This window comes from Sylvia atricapilla, chromosome 2, assembly GCF_009819655.1.
Source record: "Sylvia atricapilla isolate bSylAtr1 chromosome 2, bSylAtr1.pri, whole genome shotgun sequence".
NCBI classification, from domain to species: domain Eukaryota; kingdom Metazoa; phylum Chordata; class Aves; order Passeriformes; family Sylviidae; genus Sylvia; species Sylvia atricapilla.
The window spans coordinates 88,257,602-88,274,427 of NC_089141.1; the positions used below are offsets into that span (position 1 = coordinate 88,257,602).

Sequence of the window (16,826 nt, forward strand, 5' to 3'; positions counted from 1 at the left end):
GCTTTTCCATTTTACATCATCCTGAATGTCCAGGTTGAATTATTTTCATTTCTTTTGCACTGTGGGTTTTTTTCCCAGTATGGATTTTTCTGCTTGGATATGAATTACAGGTTTCAATAATTTCAAAACCAGAATGTAAATACTTAAAAATTAAGATTTTTTTTTTGAGTCACTAAAAATTGCGCCTTGCCTGTGATTTTCAAGTGTTTTTACATGTATTCAGCTTCATTCTTTGTAGACACATGATCTACTTTCTGTATTTTGCTTTAGAGAATATATTTGTTCTTATATACAATAAACCATCATACAGGTTTCTGAGCATTTAAAGGTGGTAATCTCTCAGGGCCGACTACTTTCCACCTTTCTTGGAAATGCTGGTAAGAACCACTTTTCAGTGGTTAAGGCATCAACTGTTTGCCAGCTTATTTGTCACTTTTTTTTAAGAGGCTTGTGTACAAATGGCAGGACAAAATTAATTCATGCTGTGTCACACTTTCTTCTTTGCACACCTACTCATGCATAGATCATCTGCTGATTAACAGCATAAATTTCTGGCAATAATGCCAATTTGCCTCTTCACCCGCTTGTCTCTCATTTATCTCTATTCTCAGCTCGGCCCGGGTCTGAATTACTGAAGTGTGTGTGGGTTAATCCGTACCTCCCTCTGGCTGTAGGAAGAAATACTGGCACGAGAAACAAGGCAGTATTTTCCCAGTAGAGGGAGGTATTGTAAAGCTGAGCCAAAGTTTCTGCTTGCTGGAGAAAAGGGTGCTTTTTATAGGAGGTTTTTTTTCTTTCTGCTGAATTTAAGAAGTCATGAAGCAGCATGTGCAGAGAGTTTGGAGAAGGAAAGAAAAATACCTTGCTCCACGTTCGGGCAGACAGAAGATTTTCCCATGTTTACTTTTATATTTTTTTATAATTGGAATAGAGTATGTGGAATGAGAACAGAGATCTCTGCCATGCTTCACCAAAACCTTGTGGGCCACCAGCCATGGAGGTGGAGATGCCTTTGGTACTGCCAGGATGAGAAAGGACCCTTGTTCTCACCACAGTAACCCTGCCTTCTCTTTGCCTCATCAAATCCCAGAAGACTTTTCAGTGAGCTGAGTGCATCACTGCTCTGAAGAGTGTTGAGCACACTGTAGAATGGTTTGGGTTGGAACAGAACTTAAAGAGCATCTAGTTTGAACCTCTCCCCCCTGCTATGGGGCAGTACACCTTGCACTAGACCAGGCTGCAAGTATCATGTAGGTTTTTACTTTACATTGTATGGCAGGGAGAGGCATTAGAAGATGGGTTTAACAAAAACTAATAACTACTGTTAAATTGCAACAATCACACTTGGTCAGATGGAGCGTGGACATGAATCCAGAACTCTGCTTTGTTGTGTGGATATAGATAGATCAAGTGCCTCAGCACTTAGCCTGATCTGCAGATTACGTTTGCATGCTTCAGGATTGATTTATCACTAAGTGGAACACGGGAAGAAACATCAAAATGAATGTTGGAGTTACATTAGACAAGGAAGGAAACAAGTAATTATTTAACTCCTTGAACCAACAGTTTAGGCTCCTGTGAAACTTTGAAATTTTAATTTCAAGGTGTGTGTCGTTAGCACTTGTGCTTGGTATTCTCTCTGTGCATTTCATTTTATCAATGCCTGTCCCAGCAGGGACCCACAGTGGAGTAGCTATTCCTTGACACTCAAACCCATCTGTGGGGACTCATTCTGCAGCTCCAGAGAGAGATGTGAAGCTTTGTTGGCATTGGCACATCATTTGGGTGCTTCAGGAGTTCTTGCAAAACTGCCAGAAGGGTTATTGCTACCTTCCTTCATTTTCTGCAGTGGGTCCTTCGCTGATATATGAGCCTTTTCCTGCGCTTTAAAGGAAATGCTTTAAAATGCCATTAAAATGAGTTTTTTATTAATTTGAAAATCTTAAACTAAACTTAATTGAAATTTGGTTGTTTTTTCACAGTTTGGAAAAAAACAAAACCAAGAACATGCCACTAGGGGGAATAAAAGATGACACACATTGGCTTTTCTGTGTGGAATAAGAGACCTAAAACTTCATATTTTCTGGTTTGAGTAGTTAGTGCATATTCTCTGTAAATACAGGCTTATGAAGGAATGTCCTGAATTTGAAGAACTTGACATTCATTGTTATTCCCAAATTCAGTTACATGTTTTCCAGCATCATGAACTGTTGTTCACATTGCTTTGAATGTAGTATAAAGTAGCCGGGTATAACCTGTCTATCTTAAAAGATTTTTAAACTGGAAAATTCTGCTGAATACCTAGAGTCAGCAGAACAGCAATACTTTCACAGAAATTTAATGGCGAACACTTGAGGCCTGGAATATCAAGATAAATGCTCTTTAGGACTGCAGTGAAAACCTGACCATGAGCCTTGTCCCACATAATAAGTCATTTACTGCTTGTGATGAATGAAGGACTGCATACCTTCTGTCTCAGTTTCATCTTGTACTGGTTAGACATGGGGGAATATTTTCCTCTGCTGAAAGACAGGTACCACCATGGTTATCCATGACATCACAGTGCAGTGTTGCCTTTCTCTGGGGGCAGGAGGATGGTCAGTTGCATGAGGGAAGAACACTGGAAAATGAAGAGTAAACCTACAAAATAAAGGATATACAAGAAGGCTGTGCATTACTGGTAATGAGAAAAGCTGTGGTAACTTGGCTGGTCCTCAGAAATTCTGATGGAATGTGAACGGTCCAAGTGGCCCCATCCCACATGAGAAGAATGTAATCTCTCATAAAAGGAATTATAAACATCAGATAGGGGCTAGAAGGTAAAAAGGGGTGTGGGGAGCAGGAGGCACTTGCCGGGGAAGCTCTTCTTGGAGAGCCAGGTTTATCCAAGTTGCTTTGTGGAAGATTTAAGCGAGTTAGTTGAGAAATAGCATTTGTGTTCTACAGTGTTTCTGCAAAAAACACCTTTATATCTTGTATTCCATACTCAGAACTTAAAGTTTGACTGTTTGGGTAAATTCAGACTTGAAACCTCATCTCTTTTGAGGATTCATGGGCAATCCCACAGGGCAGAAAACGAGTCCAGTTTCGATTTCTTCTTGCAGAAAGCTTTTAGCTTGTTCTGAAGCCCTCAAGAAAGTGTTTTTGGTATCAGTATAGATCCCTGTTGGTTTGCTGAAGAGGTCTGTTAAATGGAGCTGAGTCCACGGTCTTACTTGAAAAACCTTACCATCTTGCCCTTCTTTATATTTAGGTGGATTGATATGTATAAAAACTCATTTTTGTGTCAGGACTTGCTGTATTCCTTTAATTTGCATGCTCTGTCTTGGTGCAGCTCTGGTTTCCAAGGACATTTGAGTGAAAGTTGTTGCCCGAGCACAGCAGCTGCTCATGCAGATAAATAAAAGTTTGATGAAGTGATATATTTCAGACTAATGCAATGTTCAGCAAAGGGGGTGAAGAATTGTCCTTTTATTTTTTTATTGGCTTGTATCATGTTTAATACAAAAGTACTCAGTATATGCTCGATAGATGGCTACTGTAGCAAATAAGAATCTATAAACAATTTTATAGGTAATCATTCAATTTCAATAGTTTACAGAGAGCTTTTTCACAGAAAAAAAATGTACTCATCCCTTTTGAGATTATTATCTAAAATTGATCATTTGGACAAAAATGAGTCATTTGTACACAGATATTTAAAGCAGAGTATAAACTGTTGGTAATGTATAAAAGCTGCCGTGCCATGAACATTTGTCATCTGCTGTCCTGAACCTCCACTCATAACAGCATTAACGTTTCATTGGATTGCTGATTGACTGACTGCAGGGAATTGGCATTTAATTACGTTTAAGCTTATCCTACTGTGTACTGAGAAACAACCTTAAATACTTCGTTTGAAACTGGAATGCAGCGTGTTTAGGCAAATATTGTGATTGTTCTTACTTTTATTTTCTGAGGACAGGAGCTCAGATGTGTATAGCTTGTTGACAGTTCAGTGTGTGAAACCCTCTAACATCATATAAATCACTTTGAATTTTTGCAGCCATTATCTATTTGGCATGTTACGTGGTTCCTTTTCCAAAACAATTTTGTTATTTTTTCGTTGTGTGAGGTTTAATATTATGTGCTGATGACAATCCAGACTGCAGTGCATTGATAGTATTATATAAAATTACTGAGCTTGTGTTCAGTCTGGTAATCTCAACAAAATTGGTGTCATGTGATATACCCAGTATTACCTATGATACACTTTTTTCCTTTAGATAAATTCAAAAATACTCTTACATATATTCTGCTACAAGATAAACACTTTAATAATGAACTCTGTAATTCACACCACATAGAACTTGTTTTCTATTATAGTCAAAACACTCCATGCGGATTATTAGGTTTATTGGCTTTTATTAAATGCAAATTCATTTAAAAAATGCACCTTCCCCACTCACCATGTAGAAATAAAACCTCTGAATTAAGTTTTTGTTTATACATGTCAAGAATAATGTCAAAGAAATAGCAAACATTTTTCAAGAAGTGGTAAGCCTTTTTGAAGCCTCCTGAAATGTTTTATTTACTACTAAAAATTTATTAAGTGAAATGAGACGCAGAGCTTGCAAAATTCCCTGCTAATCGCCTCACAAGAAATTTGAAGCATTTCCATTCCTGTTTTACAATTACGCAGGACACTCCATCACTACAAAATGTGATAAACTGCTATGGTGGTTGTGTTTTGATAACTGAGAGTAGGAAGAAAATTACATTGTGGTTTTCTTATGATTTTCGAGGTAGAAATAAAAAATGCACATTGCTGTTGCATTTCCACAAGAGCATTTTAATGCTAGTTACTGAAGTTACTTTGCGGCACACTGCTGCATTAACCTCCCTGTCAGAGCTTGCCAACGTGCTTGAGTAACTCTGAATTTTCATAGCTCTAATGACTTTCCTTTTGTCATAAATTAGAACAGGAAAGAGTAAACAGCTCACTGCAGTTCTGGTGATGTGGAACTGTTTGCGGAGGCGCTGGAAGAGCCTCCTGCTTTACCCGGGACAGGACAGGGTCGTGCCTGTCGGGGCGGTCTGAGCTGGAGGAAAGCTGGAGGGAAGGGGGTGCGCTCGTCGCACGCATCCCTTAGGTGTGATCAAGTGATAAAGGAAATGTGGTGCCCTTTGGGAGGGTGTGTACCTACGAGGAACAGGAAGCAGCTCGGCGGGTGCCTGCCCTGCCTGCCTGCAGAGGTTGGTGGCTCCGGCGGGCGCAGGTGTGCCGACACACCGCCCAGCCGCTCCTCTCCAGGCATCTTGGCAGGCGCGCTCCTCGGCACCCGCAGCTGAGAGAGGCGGGGGAAACAAACCCAACCCAAAGCCAAAACACCCCCCTCACCTTTAAAAAAAAGCCAGCCTCCTCCAGGTAGGGGAATATGACGGCCTTGCAGCTGAAAGAGTTGTCACAGTCAGGTCTGTACAGGAGGAGACGGGATCGTCCTGACAGTGTCCTGCCCGGGTCACAAGAAGAGAACCTGAGGTGAGTGCAAATGGATGGTACTGCCAGGGCACCGAGCCTTTCTCTGCTGCCCGCTTGCTTCGGCGGTTTTAACCAACAAAATGCAACCACAGCTCTAGAAAGTCACTGCAAAGCACATGCATCGAGAAACAGCCCCGAGGCACGACAGAAAACCCCCTGAAGGAGGGATAACAGGAGCCCTACGGGGTGACCTTGCGTTCTGTCGATGGTGTGACAGCCTTCCCTGACTGGGAAGGGCAAATGCTAGCCGGCATTTATCGGGATCCCTTCTGACGGCCAGCAGTCGGAAGTAAATAAACGTTTTGGAGCCTGACAACTTTGCTCCGTCTGCTTTGAAGTAGTTCTGGGTCACCCAGGCTCCGTGGGCTGTGCTGCCTCTTGGGTCTTGGTAGAGTCCCTGCGCCAGGCTGGTGCTGTGGAGCTGGGGTGGCAGCTGGGCTCTGGGTTTCTTCATGGGGGGTTCTATGTTGCTGGAAAGGACTGTAGACAAAAGAATGCAGCAGGGCCACTTAGGCTGACCTTACTCAGCAAGGGTGACCAAAAATTAGAAAGCCGTTTAAAATCCGGGGTTATCGTCTTGATGCTGTGAACTAAGTGTGCTTAGCATGAAACTAACTAACTAGTGTGCTTCTAAGTGTGCTCAGCATGAAAGCCATCCATTCCGAGTTCAAGCTCCGCAGCAAAGGAACCTTGTGTATCCGCTAACAAAAGCCTCAGTGGAGAGGAAATACTTCCTATGTCCTAATGCCTGTCTCATTGTATTTTTAGATTATTTTTCCTTGGTAGAGGTTGTGCATCAGGTTGAGTGCTGTGTCATTTGAAAGGTTGTTACTGTGTTTTTGTCAGCTGCATTAGCGATTTCAGAAGAATGGTTATTCAGATCTGGAGGATTTCCTTTTTTGTTACAACTGAGGACTTTAATTGTGGCATAATGTATGGTTGTAACTTACAGAAATCATTTGCTATGAGATGTCAGAAATATATCACTCCTAGGAATGTGTTAACTTGCAGGTTTGGTATATGTGTTTGGTATTTCTTTGTAGTATTAATTCTGATTTCTGAGATGGATGTCTAATAGCATTAGCAGTATATATGTTATATTCCTATGATAACAGTTGGAAGAATAACCAGACGTAGTAGAGTAAGAGATATGCAGAGATTCTTGACATTTTTACGTTTAGTTTCTTTTGTGCAAAACTAGCAATGAGGAAAAATAGATCTATTTGGGGAAGAGAAAGCTTCTTTTTAAAGTATATATATAAAAATGAGTACTACCTCTGTATAGTTGCATTGCTGTCATTACTGTGCATATCCAAGATGGGAATGAGGCCGTTTTGAGGCGGAATGAGGGAGGGGGTGTGTTTACTGCACCAGTAGAAGTCTGGTTGTTTCAATCTCCTGAGTCTCTTCCAGTTAGAGATGAGAAATACATGAAACAGGGATTGGTCTTGAGAAATAAAATCCAAATTGGAGGAAATAGCAAATCAGGGGCTTGTGTATCAGCAGAGGGCAGAGTGTTGGAGGTACAAGAAGGTGAATAGAGCATGGTCAGATGATGCTTTTAGTGCAGGGGGACAACCCATACCTGCAACCAGAGCTTATCTTATGTTTGCTAATAGCTTAAGCTGGTTCTTATTCAAACTAAACCTTGCTCCTTCCTAACCCATATTTCAGTGTGTTGCAAGGCAGGGTTACTTACAATTTTTACTGCATTCTCCATGACAAAAGGCTATGGCATTATAAACACAGAATTATGACATATCAACAGGGCAAAGAGCAATTTGGAACAAAAAAGAAAAGCTCATTAGTTTTCTAAAAATGGAAAGCTCTAGTTTTTTCCATAAATTCTCCCAGTGCCATTTAAATGCCTGTCCTTAGTAAATTCTTTCACAGTATCTAGAGTCCACAAGAAAGACAAGAGGTTTCTTTCATGTGTGCTAAATATATCTTGCCATCCTTTGCTTTTCGATGCCCTCCCATAGTATCTCTCTCCAGTTCTTTGTTCTGGTGCCTTTGTATTTTGTTTTACATACATATTAATCCAGATGTGTCGAATAATATCAGCCCTCAAGCAACAGTTCACTGAAACCTGCTTTCTCTGTTCAAGTAATGTTCTTCTAATCCTGGGCCAAAATGTGCTCAAGATGCCAGTGTCCCCAGGTCACCCTTTGAGAACCTCTGTATTTAAAACCTTTAATTTCAACTGCTGGGTCCAGCCATCACAGCAGGAGCCAGATGTGCTTGGTAGGACCTGTGTACCTGCAAACTGCAGCTGAGATACAGCCAAGTGTTGGCATTACAAAGCAGCTCAGCAGGGCTTGGTGCCGAAATTCTGTCTTTTTCCTTTCCTGAGAATGTCAGTGTGATTTCTACTTAAAATGTGTGGGATTACTAATAGTAAGGGCACTGTGAAGCAATGTACTGAAACTCCTAAATGTGCACTAGAACATATGTTTGTCATATAATGTATCACATACATTTAATTTGTCCTGACAGCACAGAGCATTGATGGGGATGGGAAATTCAGCTTCTCTGTCTGTCTCACTCCATGCATCACTTAACAAACTCCATAACCTCTCTGGCAGCCTTTTAGTCTGCTGCTAGAGATGCAACTGGTGCTTTACTGACTTCTAGGGGAGCTGCAGCCTGTCTGTGCCATGCAAAAAAGGTGGTCTGGATAGCTCATCCTTTTCTTGAACTTGTACAGTACACAAATGTGCTTGGTTTAGACCCCCAGTGAGGTTGGGGTGCTGAATGCAAACCTCTTTTTGCCTGTTTCAGTAGACTCAACAGCTCATAAATCTAAATTATACAGGATGCTCCTGGGGTGCAAAGTTCAAAATGAGGAGGATGCCAGGCACCTTCATCTCTCTCCTGTGTGCAACAGATGTAGCTGTCCTTGAACTAAATGCAACCTGAAAAATCTGCTTTTCAGAAGAGACTGTTCTCAAGACTTGTTGTTTTCCAGCTACATTGATTTAGTGGGAAAAAGATGACATCTCATGTAGGTATTGTCTTGCTTTGTCTTTAAACACAGCATGCAAAAAAATCTATCTACTGAGCTGTTCTTTCTTGCTTTTCTCTGCAAACAGGATGCAAAGGCAATTGTACACATATATTTATGATTAATCATTAGGAGTCACTTAGCAATAGCAGTATGCTTGCTATTTTTGCTCTTTCCCCTTCTCATCCCATGGGTTTTTGTAAAAATAGAATGATTCCTCTAAAAGAATTGATACTATTAATTCTCAAGGCTCAGTACAAGGTACTGGCAGAAGCAGAGGTAATTATCTTCAGGTTTTTTTTGGCAATTACACTTAAAAATTAATTTGATCACTGTTAGCTACTACCTGTAGCTCTCTTTTCTAAGTTACTACACATTCAAATGCCATTAAAAATGTAAACAACTTTTAAAGAGCTTAGTCTCAAATCTTTGCCAAACAGTAGATTTCAGCATTTACAATAAATAATCTTTGATGAGCTTCCATCAGTGGCTGTCAGTCACTCGTAGCTCGCTGCCCTGTTGTGTGCAAAAAGCACTGTAGATGTTTTTCCGTATTAATAGTTTTAAAGTATCTGCATTCCCTTTGCTCTCTGCTGCTGAAGCTGATGGGTACATGTGTGAGTAGGTGCAGGCAATCTTCTGCTGGATCTGCTCAGGCTCCTGCCTGCCTCTGCACATTGACTTCAGGCTGGAAGGCATGTGGATGTGCCCCAAAATTTCAAGCACAAATACTTTCTTGGAGATGAAACAGGAGGCTTAAGCACATTGTTACATCCCACTGAGCCTTTGGAGGATAGGCTCTGCACAGCAAGGCTTGTAGGTGAGTGTAAAAAGAAACAAATGAATAAAATTCCCCCCATTGGCAACACAGTAGGGCTGTCTTCCTTTCTTTATGAGGTGCAGCATTCGGGAGCTGTGCAAGGTCACAGTTCTCCTTAACATGTCATCAGAAGCACGTGTGTAGCAGCCAGACAAGGTGTGCAGCTGTTTCCCGCCCTACATCAGCTCTGTAAACCTGCTCTTCCTAGCAAGAAGGAATGAAAATTATGTTAGGGACTGTCTGGGAAACCAGGGACCTGTTGAACCTTCAGATGCTTTAGGGTACTGAGAGCAGGTTAAGGTGAAAAGATCTGTCTGCACCTGGAAACTTACTTAAATTTGATTTCTCCTGGTAATGTTTCTTTATAGCATCACCAGTGTTAACATTTATATGGCTGCTTTCTGTGAGAGTTGTTTAACTTGCTCACTCTCCCAGTGTCAGAAGATGAAGCAGTAATTATTGCATACTTCGGTTAAAAAAATATTAATTTATTAAAGCAGGAAAAACTTTAAAGAAGTGCTGGGACAAAAAAATTGTGCTTCTCCCTAATAACTTTGCTAGAATAGTGGAGAGCTGGGTGCTACAAATACTCATTTGAATCAAGTGTTTGGGTGCTCTGAACTGAGATACACTTCAGCTTGTCTGCTAGCTGCTCTAATTGAAGCAGAGATTTCTCCATGTAAATGTAACACTGAATTGGTACCATTAATTAGAGTAACTTAGCCAGCAAAAATATGCTTCGTGGTTAGATTTAAATATTGGGATACCTAGAATTTGCATTGCACCTTAGTTTGAGGTATCCACATGACTAGAGGCTTTACTGTTCATTTGTGCTGTATTTTTTCATTGCTCTAGGGGTTAAAATAACTCCTGAGGAACACACCCTTTTTTGCTTGCCTTCTCTCTCACCCCTTGTCTCCTACATTGCATAACAACTAAGTGATTTTGTTTGACTTGCTCACCCAGGCTATCACCTCTCATGACTCCAAATCACCAGAGATAGCTGCTTGTGTAACAGCAACCAAAGCAGTAACTGCTTTTCCTCTTAAATCTACGATTTTAATAAATAGATAAGCTTCAATTAGGATTTTAATTATAGCAGTTATGATTTTCACTGCTCTTATTTGCAGGATTAGCTGACTAAAGGTGGATTGTACATTTCTTTTATTTTGCTATTGTTTTCATGTGCCCTGATGATACCTAATCAGAGGTGTTCTCTAAAAACAATGTATCATGGTTGCTTATTATTCTTCATTATAATTAAGCTTTGAATGCAGTCTGTCACACTGAAGTGAATTTACACACAGAAGAGAAAAACTAAATTATGTTATTGTTACCACTTAATAAAAACTACTGACTTGCAGTTAGTACTGCAAGTACTAACTGTGAGAAAAGTTTAAAGGTTGTAAGCTTGGATTCCCTTTCTGTATATTTTTAATTTTTTTTTCCTGAGGCCTCTGAGCTGTTCTAGGAAACCTGAAGCTAACCAGCACAGTGTCCTCAGGACCATGAGCCTTTCACATGATGCTCTCCAGGCATGAGAGCAGCTTGCTAAGTATGCTGCTTCTGAGGATGGCCAAAGGCTGATGCCTGTGGAGGGAGGTAGAAGGAAAGAGTGAACCTTTTATGGGATTGGCCTTGCTAGTAACCCCAGCTTGCTGCCAGATGTGGCTCAGGGACTTCCTATAGAGTTTGTGGCATTCAGTGTTTTTTCCTTCAATTAACTCCTCTGGTCTTGCCTTGCACCCAGCAATCTCAGGGCATTTATTAAGTCACTCAGTGCTCTAAGTTTTCATGTGTATTATCTGATCATGTAGTTCACATAGTTATGTGGGTTGGTTTTTTTGATTCTTGCTTGATTTGTCATAGCAGCTTTAGGCTGCCATTGTTCAGTTTTCGTCTTTGTATCTTCCAGCTTTGTAAAAATTCTCATTTCAGGTAGTTGCTGGTAGAATTCTGAAATGATGACTTCATATATAATGCTCTGTGAGCAGTGTTTTTTGATGATACTGCTCAATTTTGCCAGCTGATTCTGTCATCCTGTGATGTATCTTTATAGATGAACCTTTCAGATCTTTTGGAGCCTTTTGTCCAGCAAGAGAAATTTGATTTTTGACTTTTGTGACATATTTTCTTGTAGCTCCTCTGCGGTTTCTGGCTGCCCTAATGGCCATAATAGAGTTAGAAAAAAAAATGAATTAAATACTTTTTACTATTAGCCTCAAAGGAAGTCACATACTGGGAGACACAGATAGCAATACCTGGCAGCATTTCTCAGTTTGTGCTTTTTTAAATTAAAGATTCAAAACATTCAAGCTGTTCCAGCAAGGAATGAGTGGCCAAAGGCAGAGCAAATGTGAAATGATGTTTGTCTTTTCTAGTGTGAGAAATCCATGCATGCCACACTCTTCATAGATCATAAAGTTCTTGATCCAAAGGTGAGTCTACCTTTGGAACTCTGTTACTATGCAACTATTGGACTGCCACAGAGTCAAGCCTTGCCGTGGCTGGTCTCCTTGTTCCAGTAAGGGAAGTTTGCATTGAAAGCTATTTGTCCTGCACAATATTTGGCTTTTCACATTTCGTTTTGTACATTTCTTCTGACTGACTTCAGAAACTGAAGTGAAGCATACCCTATATTTCTGATACATTGCAAAGCTGGTCCTAATATATATATATACTTTTTAAAGGACATTGTAGTAGTACAGCTTCAGAATAAGATAACTCCATAAACTACCAAGTTGCAGGTTATGAATTTTGCCTGAAATGTACAAGTAATTGTGTAGTTTTAAACTCAAATGCTTGCTAAAGTGTTTTCTAGAGCTACTCCTCAGATTACACCAAGGTATGTAGCAAAGCAGATGGAGGCTTGGCAAAGCTCAAACCCCTCTAATTGAAAGCGCAAACTGCTGCCATCTTTCCTCTTTCCTTTGCTTCTTTTCTGTCAGGCAAAAACCCCGCTGTTCTTTTGGATGATCCCAGTATTATATTCTTGAAAGGGGTAATTTCTGTCTTCTTCCCTCCTAAGTGTTATGATAGATACTGTAACTGTCCACTGCTGCTTTACTCTTTGAGGATTAGTCAGGTATTGGGACAGAAACCATTACTTTAAAAAAACCTGACAAAAAGGCTTAAAAAAACCTTGCCAAACCATCTGCTAGAAAAATGCGTGGACATCTTGCTTTGCGCAAACTGCTACTGAAATTCATTCATATTTACTTGACAGGTGTGCTACTAGCATTGAATAGCTAATAAATATAAAGTACATTTATATTTTAAGTAAATGAAAGTGCAAGTTACTTTCATTTGCATTACCCTAAATGTTAAGACTGTCGTAATGAAGTCAAAATGATATTTTGTGTTACAGTTATTTGTCGACACATTACTCATTTTTGCGTCTTAGGAACATAAACTGCTTCTGGTTGTTCTCTTGGCAGTTGAATATTAGGGCTGTTATCTCATGCTGCATTATTAACTGCAGATGGCTTAGCTGTGTGCCATCCTCTGTAGGTTTTAAAGACAGGTGATGCTGTAGTGAATGTAGGAAGAGAAGAATGTGAAACCAAAACCTGGAGTGACTAATAATTACAGTTTGGTATGTGTGTGAGAGAAGAGGAACAGCTGAAATGTTTTCTATAACACATTGTACTTCTGCTCAAAATTAATTAATTCAGGCAATGAAAAACTTTGCACTTCATCATATAGAAGCTCAAACTAATGAAGGTGAGAAAAGGTTATGTTGCTGAAGGTAGAGATTAATAGTAATAAAGTAATAATAAAAAATGTATGTGACATGCAGGTTACTAAAGCTGAAGGTCAGTCCTCAGCATGGTATCTCCAGTGGAGATGTGACTATAATAAGGATGTTGCTGCGAGCTGGGAAGCCTGGTGTTGCCGTTCTGTCTGCCCTACAAGGAGCTGCATGGATGAACTGGAAGTCTCTCCTGATTGCTGGGGTGTACTTGAGTCATAGTATTAATTATAGCTCCTGGATGAACTGCTTGGGTCATGGTGTTCAGCTTGTCAAAACATTGGTTCCACATAGTGCAGGCAGATGACTCAGGCAGAGTCAAGCTGGCATTTGCCGTTATGCTGAGGATTCAGTGGAGAATTTTTGGTGGATGTCAGTGACAGATGACATGAACTGAATATTGGTGCTAGGAAACCATTAACCTAAAGAGAAATATGTTACTGCGTCATTTTAGAATCACAGAATTATTTAGGTTGTTACAACCCCTTAAGGTTATCAAGTCCAACCAATAACTCACCACTGCCAAGTCTACCTCTAAACTATGACCCCAGGTGCCACATCTACATGTCTTTTAAATAGATTAAGGGATGTTGACTCTACCACTTGTCTGGGCAGCCTGTTCCAATGCTTGACACTCCCTTGCATGAAAAAAAAAAAAATAATGTCCAATCTAAACCTCCCTTGATGCAACTGGAAGTTGGTTGTTTCTTCTTGTCCTGTCACTTTTTTGGAGCTTGGTGGATCTGGTCCTCTCTCTTTCCCCTTGAAAAGATGCTTCTTTTCACAGCAAGCGTCTCAGGAACATTTTATGTACAGCCCCTAGTACTGAGTGCCTGACCTTTTTATTCTTAATTATAATAATAATAATAACAATAATAACAATATTCTTATTATTCTATTTATTGTTTTGTTATTCTTAAATTGGCAATGAGGCTGTAAATGTTTTATGAAATGCATCCTTTATTGAGGATTTATAATCCTCCAAATTTATAGAGTTGGAGGAATTTGGATACCATAATGGAGTCAGCATGCAGTTGACTACACAGGGTGCAAATTTCAAGAATAACCAATAATATACTGTGTCTCATGGAACACAAAATGATTGGAGTTCTTGAGCTTCTCATATATGATACTGTGTTTATTTTGTTTTTCCTGTCTGCACAGGATTTAAAGAAACCAGTAGTGGGGGAGGAAGAGATGGATGTTTTAAAGAGTATCAAATATCTGTACACAGAAGTCATTATTTGATCTACATGGAGCATGGGTTCATTTGGTAATACTTGTAACCAGCAGGAAGAAAATACTTTTCTGAAATATTACTTATAACAGGAAAATGCTGTAGTTGCATATTGCTCTCCCTTTCTACAAATTCTGTCAGAGGCTGGTATTTTGCTGTGCCTGAATGACTTGATAAACCTTGTGTGGGAAGGTGCAGCTTATCTGTCTATTCCAGTTATATTTACTTCCTTATGGAGAGATGGAATGTGAACCTTCTCCGTTTGTGGAGACCAAAGCATTTTTTGGACATGTTTATACTAGAATATATTTATACTGAAGGATATGAAACAATTAGAATTGCCTTTTTGTTCGCCCTGTTTAAACTCCCACCACATAAGCTTAATTATGCATTTTGAGGTGAAGACTAAAGAATGAAACTTTCAGGAGCACTCAGAATTCACCTCACTTTGACTGCAGTGGTTTCAAAATGGTTTTCTATAATTTTTAATAGAAAAAATAGTTAAGGCAGTGCTGAGCACATGTGAAAATCCTACCTGTAATGTGCATTTGAATTATATAAAAGATTCATACCTTCTTTCAAACTGCCTTAGGAGACCAGCTTAACATGGAAAGTATTTTATTGCTTAAGAGATAAACAATTGCAGCAACCAGAACTCAAGAGTGTTTTTAATTTCAGTAAAAAAAAAAAAAACACAAAAGGTCAACTAGTGCTTTCAAATGTTGGTGGAGAAATCAGAGCAGGGCACTGCAAGCCCACGCGTCTTTTGCAGCCAAACTTCTGTTCTAGGCTGTTTCTGTATTTTGCGAGTGAGAGTCACTGCTTGGCATCTGTTAATACATCGTTAAAACGAAACCACACGTACCTGTGAGGGCGGTGGTGGGATGCGCTGTGCTTACTCATGCTCCCCGCCTGTCCCGATGGGCCATTCGGCCTCGGGGCAGCGCCGGCGGCGCAGCGATATGTCACGGTGGCACAAATAGGCTGCCAAGCAGCAGCTACCTTTGCCAAGCACCTTGTTTGGAGCCGTCACTGCTCCGCACAAGGCTATTTGTGGCACGGAGTGACATGCTCAGCGGGCTTGGCTGGCCACCGAGCCGTCTCTGTAAGAGTCCCTGTCTGCCCCTGGCAGCCGCTGGCATGGGCAGCCAGGTTGGAAAGGCGTCCACAGAAAGCAGTGTGGAGTGAGGCGGCAGCCATCCTTCAGCAGGGATTAGGCAGTGCATCTATTTTAGCTATTGTTTACCAAAGCCCTTCTGGTAACCACAGTGGAACACTTCTCCCTCCCTCTTCTACCATTTCCTTCAGCACCTTCCCTACCGCCAGTTTTGGCTCCTGGTAAAATCCTCAGTGTGCCAAGAGGAGACTGTCTTTTTCTTTCATACCTACCTTTTCTAGTTAAACACTCAACTCCCTTTTCTCTTCTCCCTAACACTGCATCTTTAACAACAGTCTGGTGTATTTTGTCCCATATCTCAAGGAATGCCTCTGGGGAGCTGCTGTTGCAAAACAACCCCTTACATACTTCTCACTCCCCATGGAGACAGCTTCACCTGAGAGTAACCTAGAATTCCCTAATGAAAATGCAGTGTATTTTTAACAATGTATTTCAGATCTTGGCAGCATGCCTCCTGCAAAATGTCAGAAAAGAGAAAGCTAGTCTTGATTTGTGATTACTAGACCTTCACAGTAGAAGCTGTGTTTTCCTTCAGTAGCATAAAGGCCCTTTTTAAACTCCTGTCAAACTCCTTTCTTTCTTAATGGAGGAAATTTGGAATCATTACACCAGCAAAAATGGTAATATGACTGGAGAACCAGGCAGCTTCTACTTATTGCACATATGAAGGACTTCTTGAAAAAAAACTAGGAAGATAAAACCAGGCTTTTTGGGTGGACATCTTACTGCACTAACTTGCTGTACTACTTGCTTTGCTACAGCCATGCAGAAGATTGCACAGTAGCAAGCTGAAAAAGCAAGCAAATGTTTTCTTGTTGACCAAAGAGGACACGAGGCAGCAGAAGTGGCTTCCAGCCATGTTGGTCACCTGTGGATTTCAGGTCACTGCAAGAATTCTAGTAGTCCACCAGGACTAAAGTCCACCAGGAGAAAGACTCTACAGGGCACTTTCCATTTGCAGCAGCATCTTCCCAGGAGAATTGTCTGTGATCTGGGACAAAATACAGGAAAAGAATTGTGGAATTGTTGAGAAAATAGTGGTAAGAGGAAGAGATAGGCTGACTTGCTGTTTCTTATCTTAGTGGCTTCATTCACTTGCACTAATCCTGGATGAATCAGCATTTTCAGTCCACTGCAGTCAGTCTTGCTGAAGTTTTTTATACCCGCAGAAGCTCAGCATTGACCTGTGCAGAAAGTGTTGGGAAGCAAGACGAAGAAGAACTGGCATCACTATAACTGCATGTCTGTTGGCAGACACTGCTCTTTTTCATCACTCATGCTCCAGAGAATGCAGAAACCCTTTGTTCCAGGACTGC

The 16,826-nt window shown here is 40.6% G+C and overlaps 1 protein-coding gene across 6 annotated transcripts in view; it reads left to right on the forward strand.

The window, feature by feature from the left end:
- LIMS1 (LIM zinc finger domain containing 1) overlaps positions 1 to 16,826 on the forward strand; it is a 68,287-nt gene that overhangs the window by 29,634 nt on the left and 21,827 nt on the right. The window contains exon 1 of one of the 6 annotated variants that reach the window (XM_066313730.1): positions 5,041 to 5,521. The exons of 3 other annotated variants lie outside the window; for them this stretch is intronic. In XM_066313730.1, coding sequence (XP_066169827.1) covers positions 5,418 to 5,521 — 104 coding nt within the window. In that variant the 5' untranslated portion in view covers positions 5,041 to 5,417. Of the gene's footprint in view, positions 1 to 5,040; positions 5,522 to 9,325; positions 9,346 to 16,826 lie in introns of those variants that run through there. 2 more of the 6 variants (XM_066313732.1, XM_066313735.1) reach the window with 2 other exon arrangements.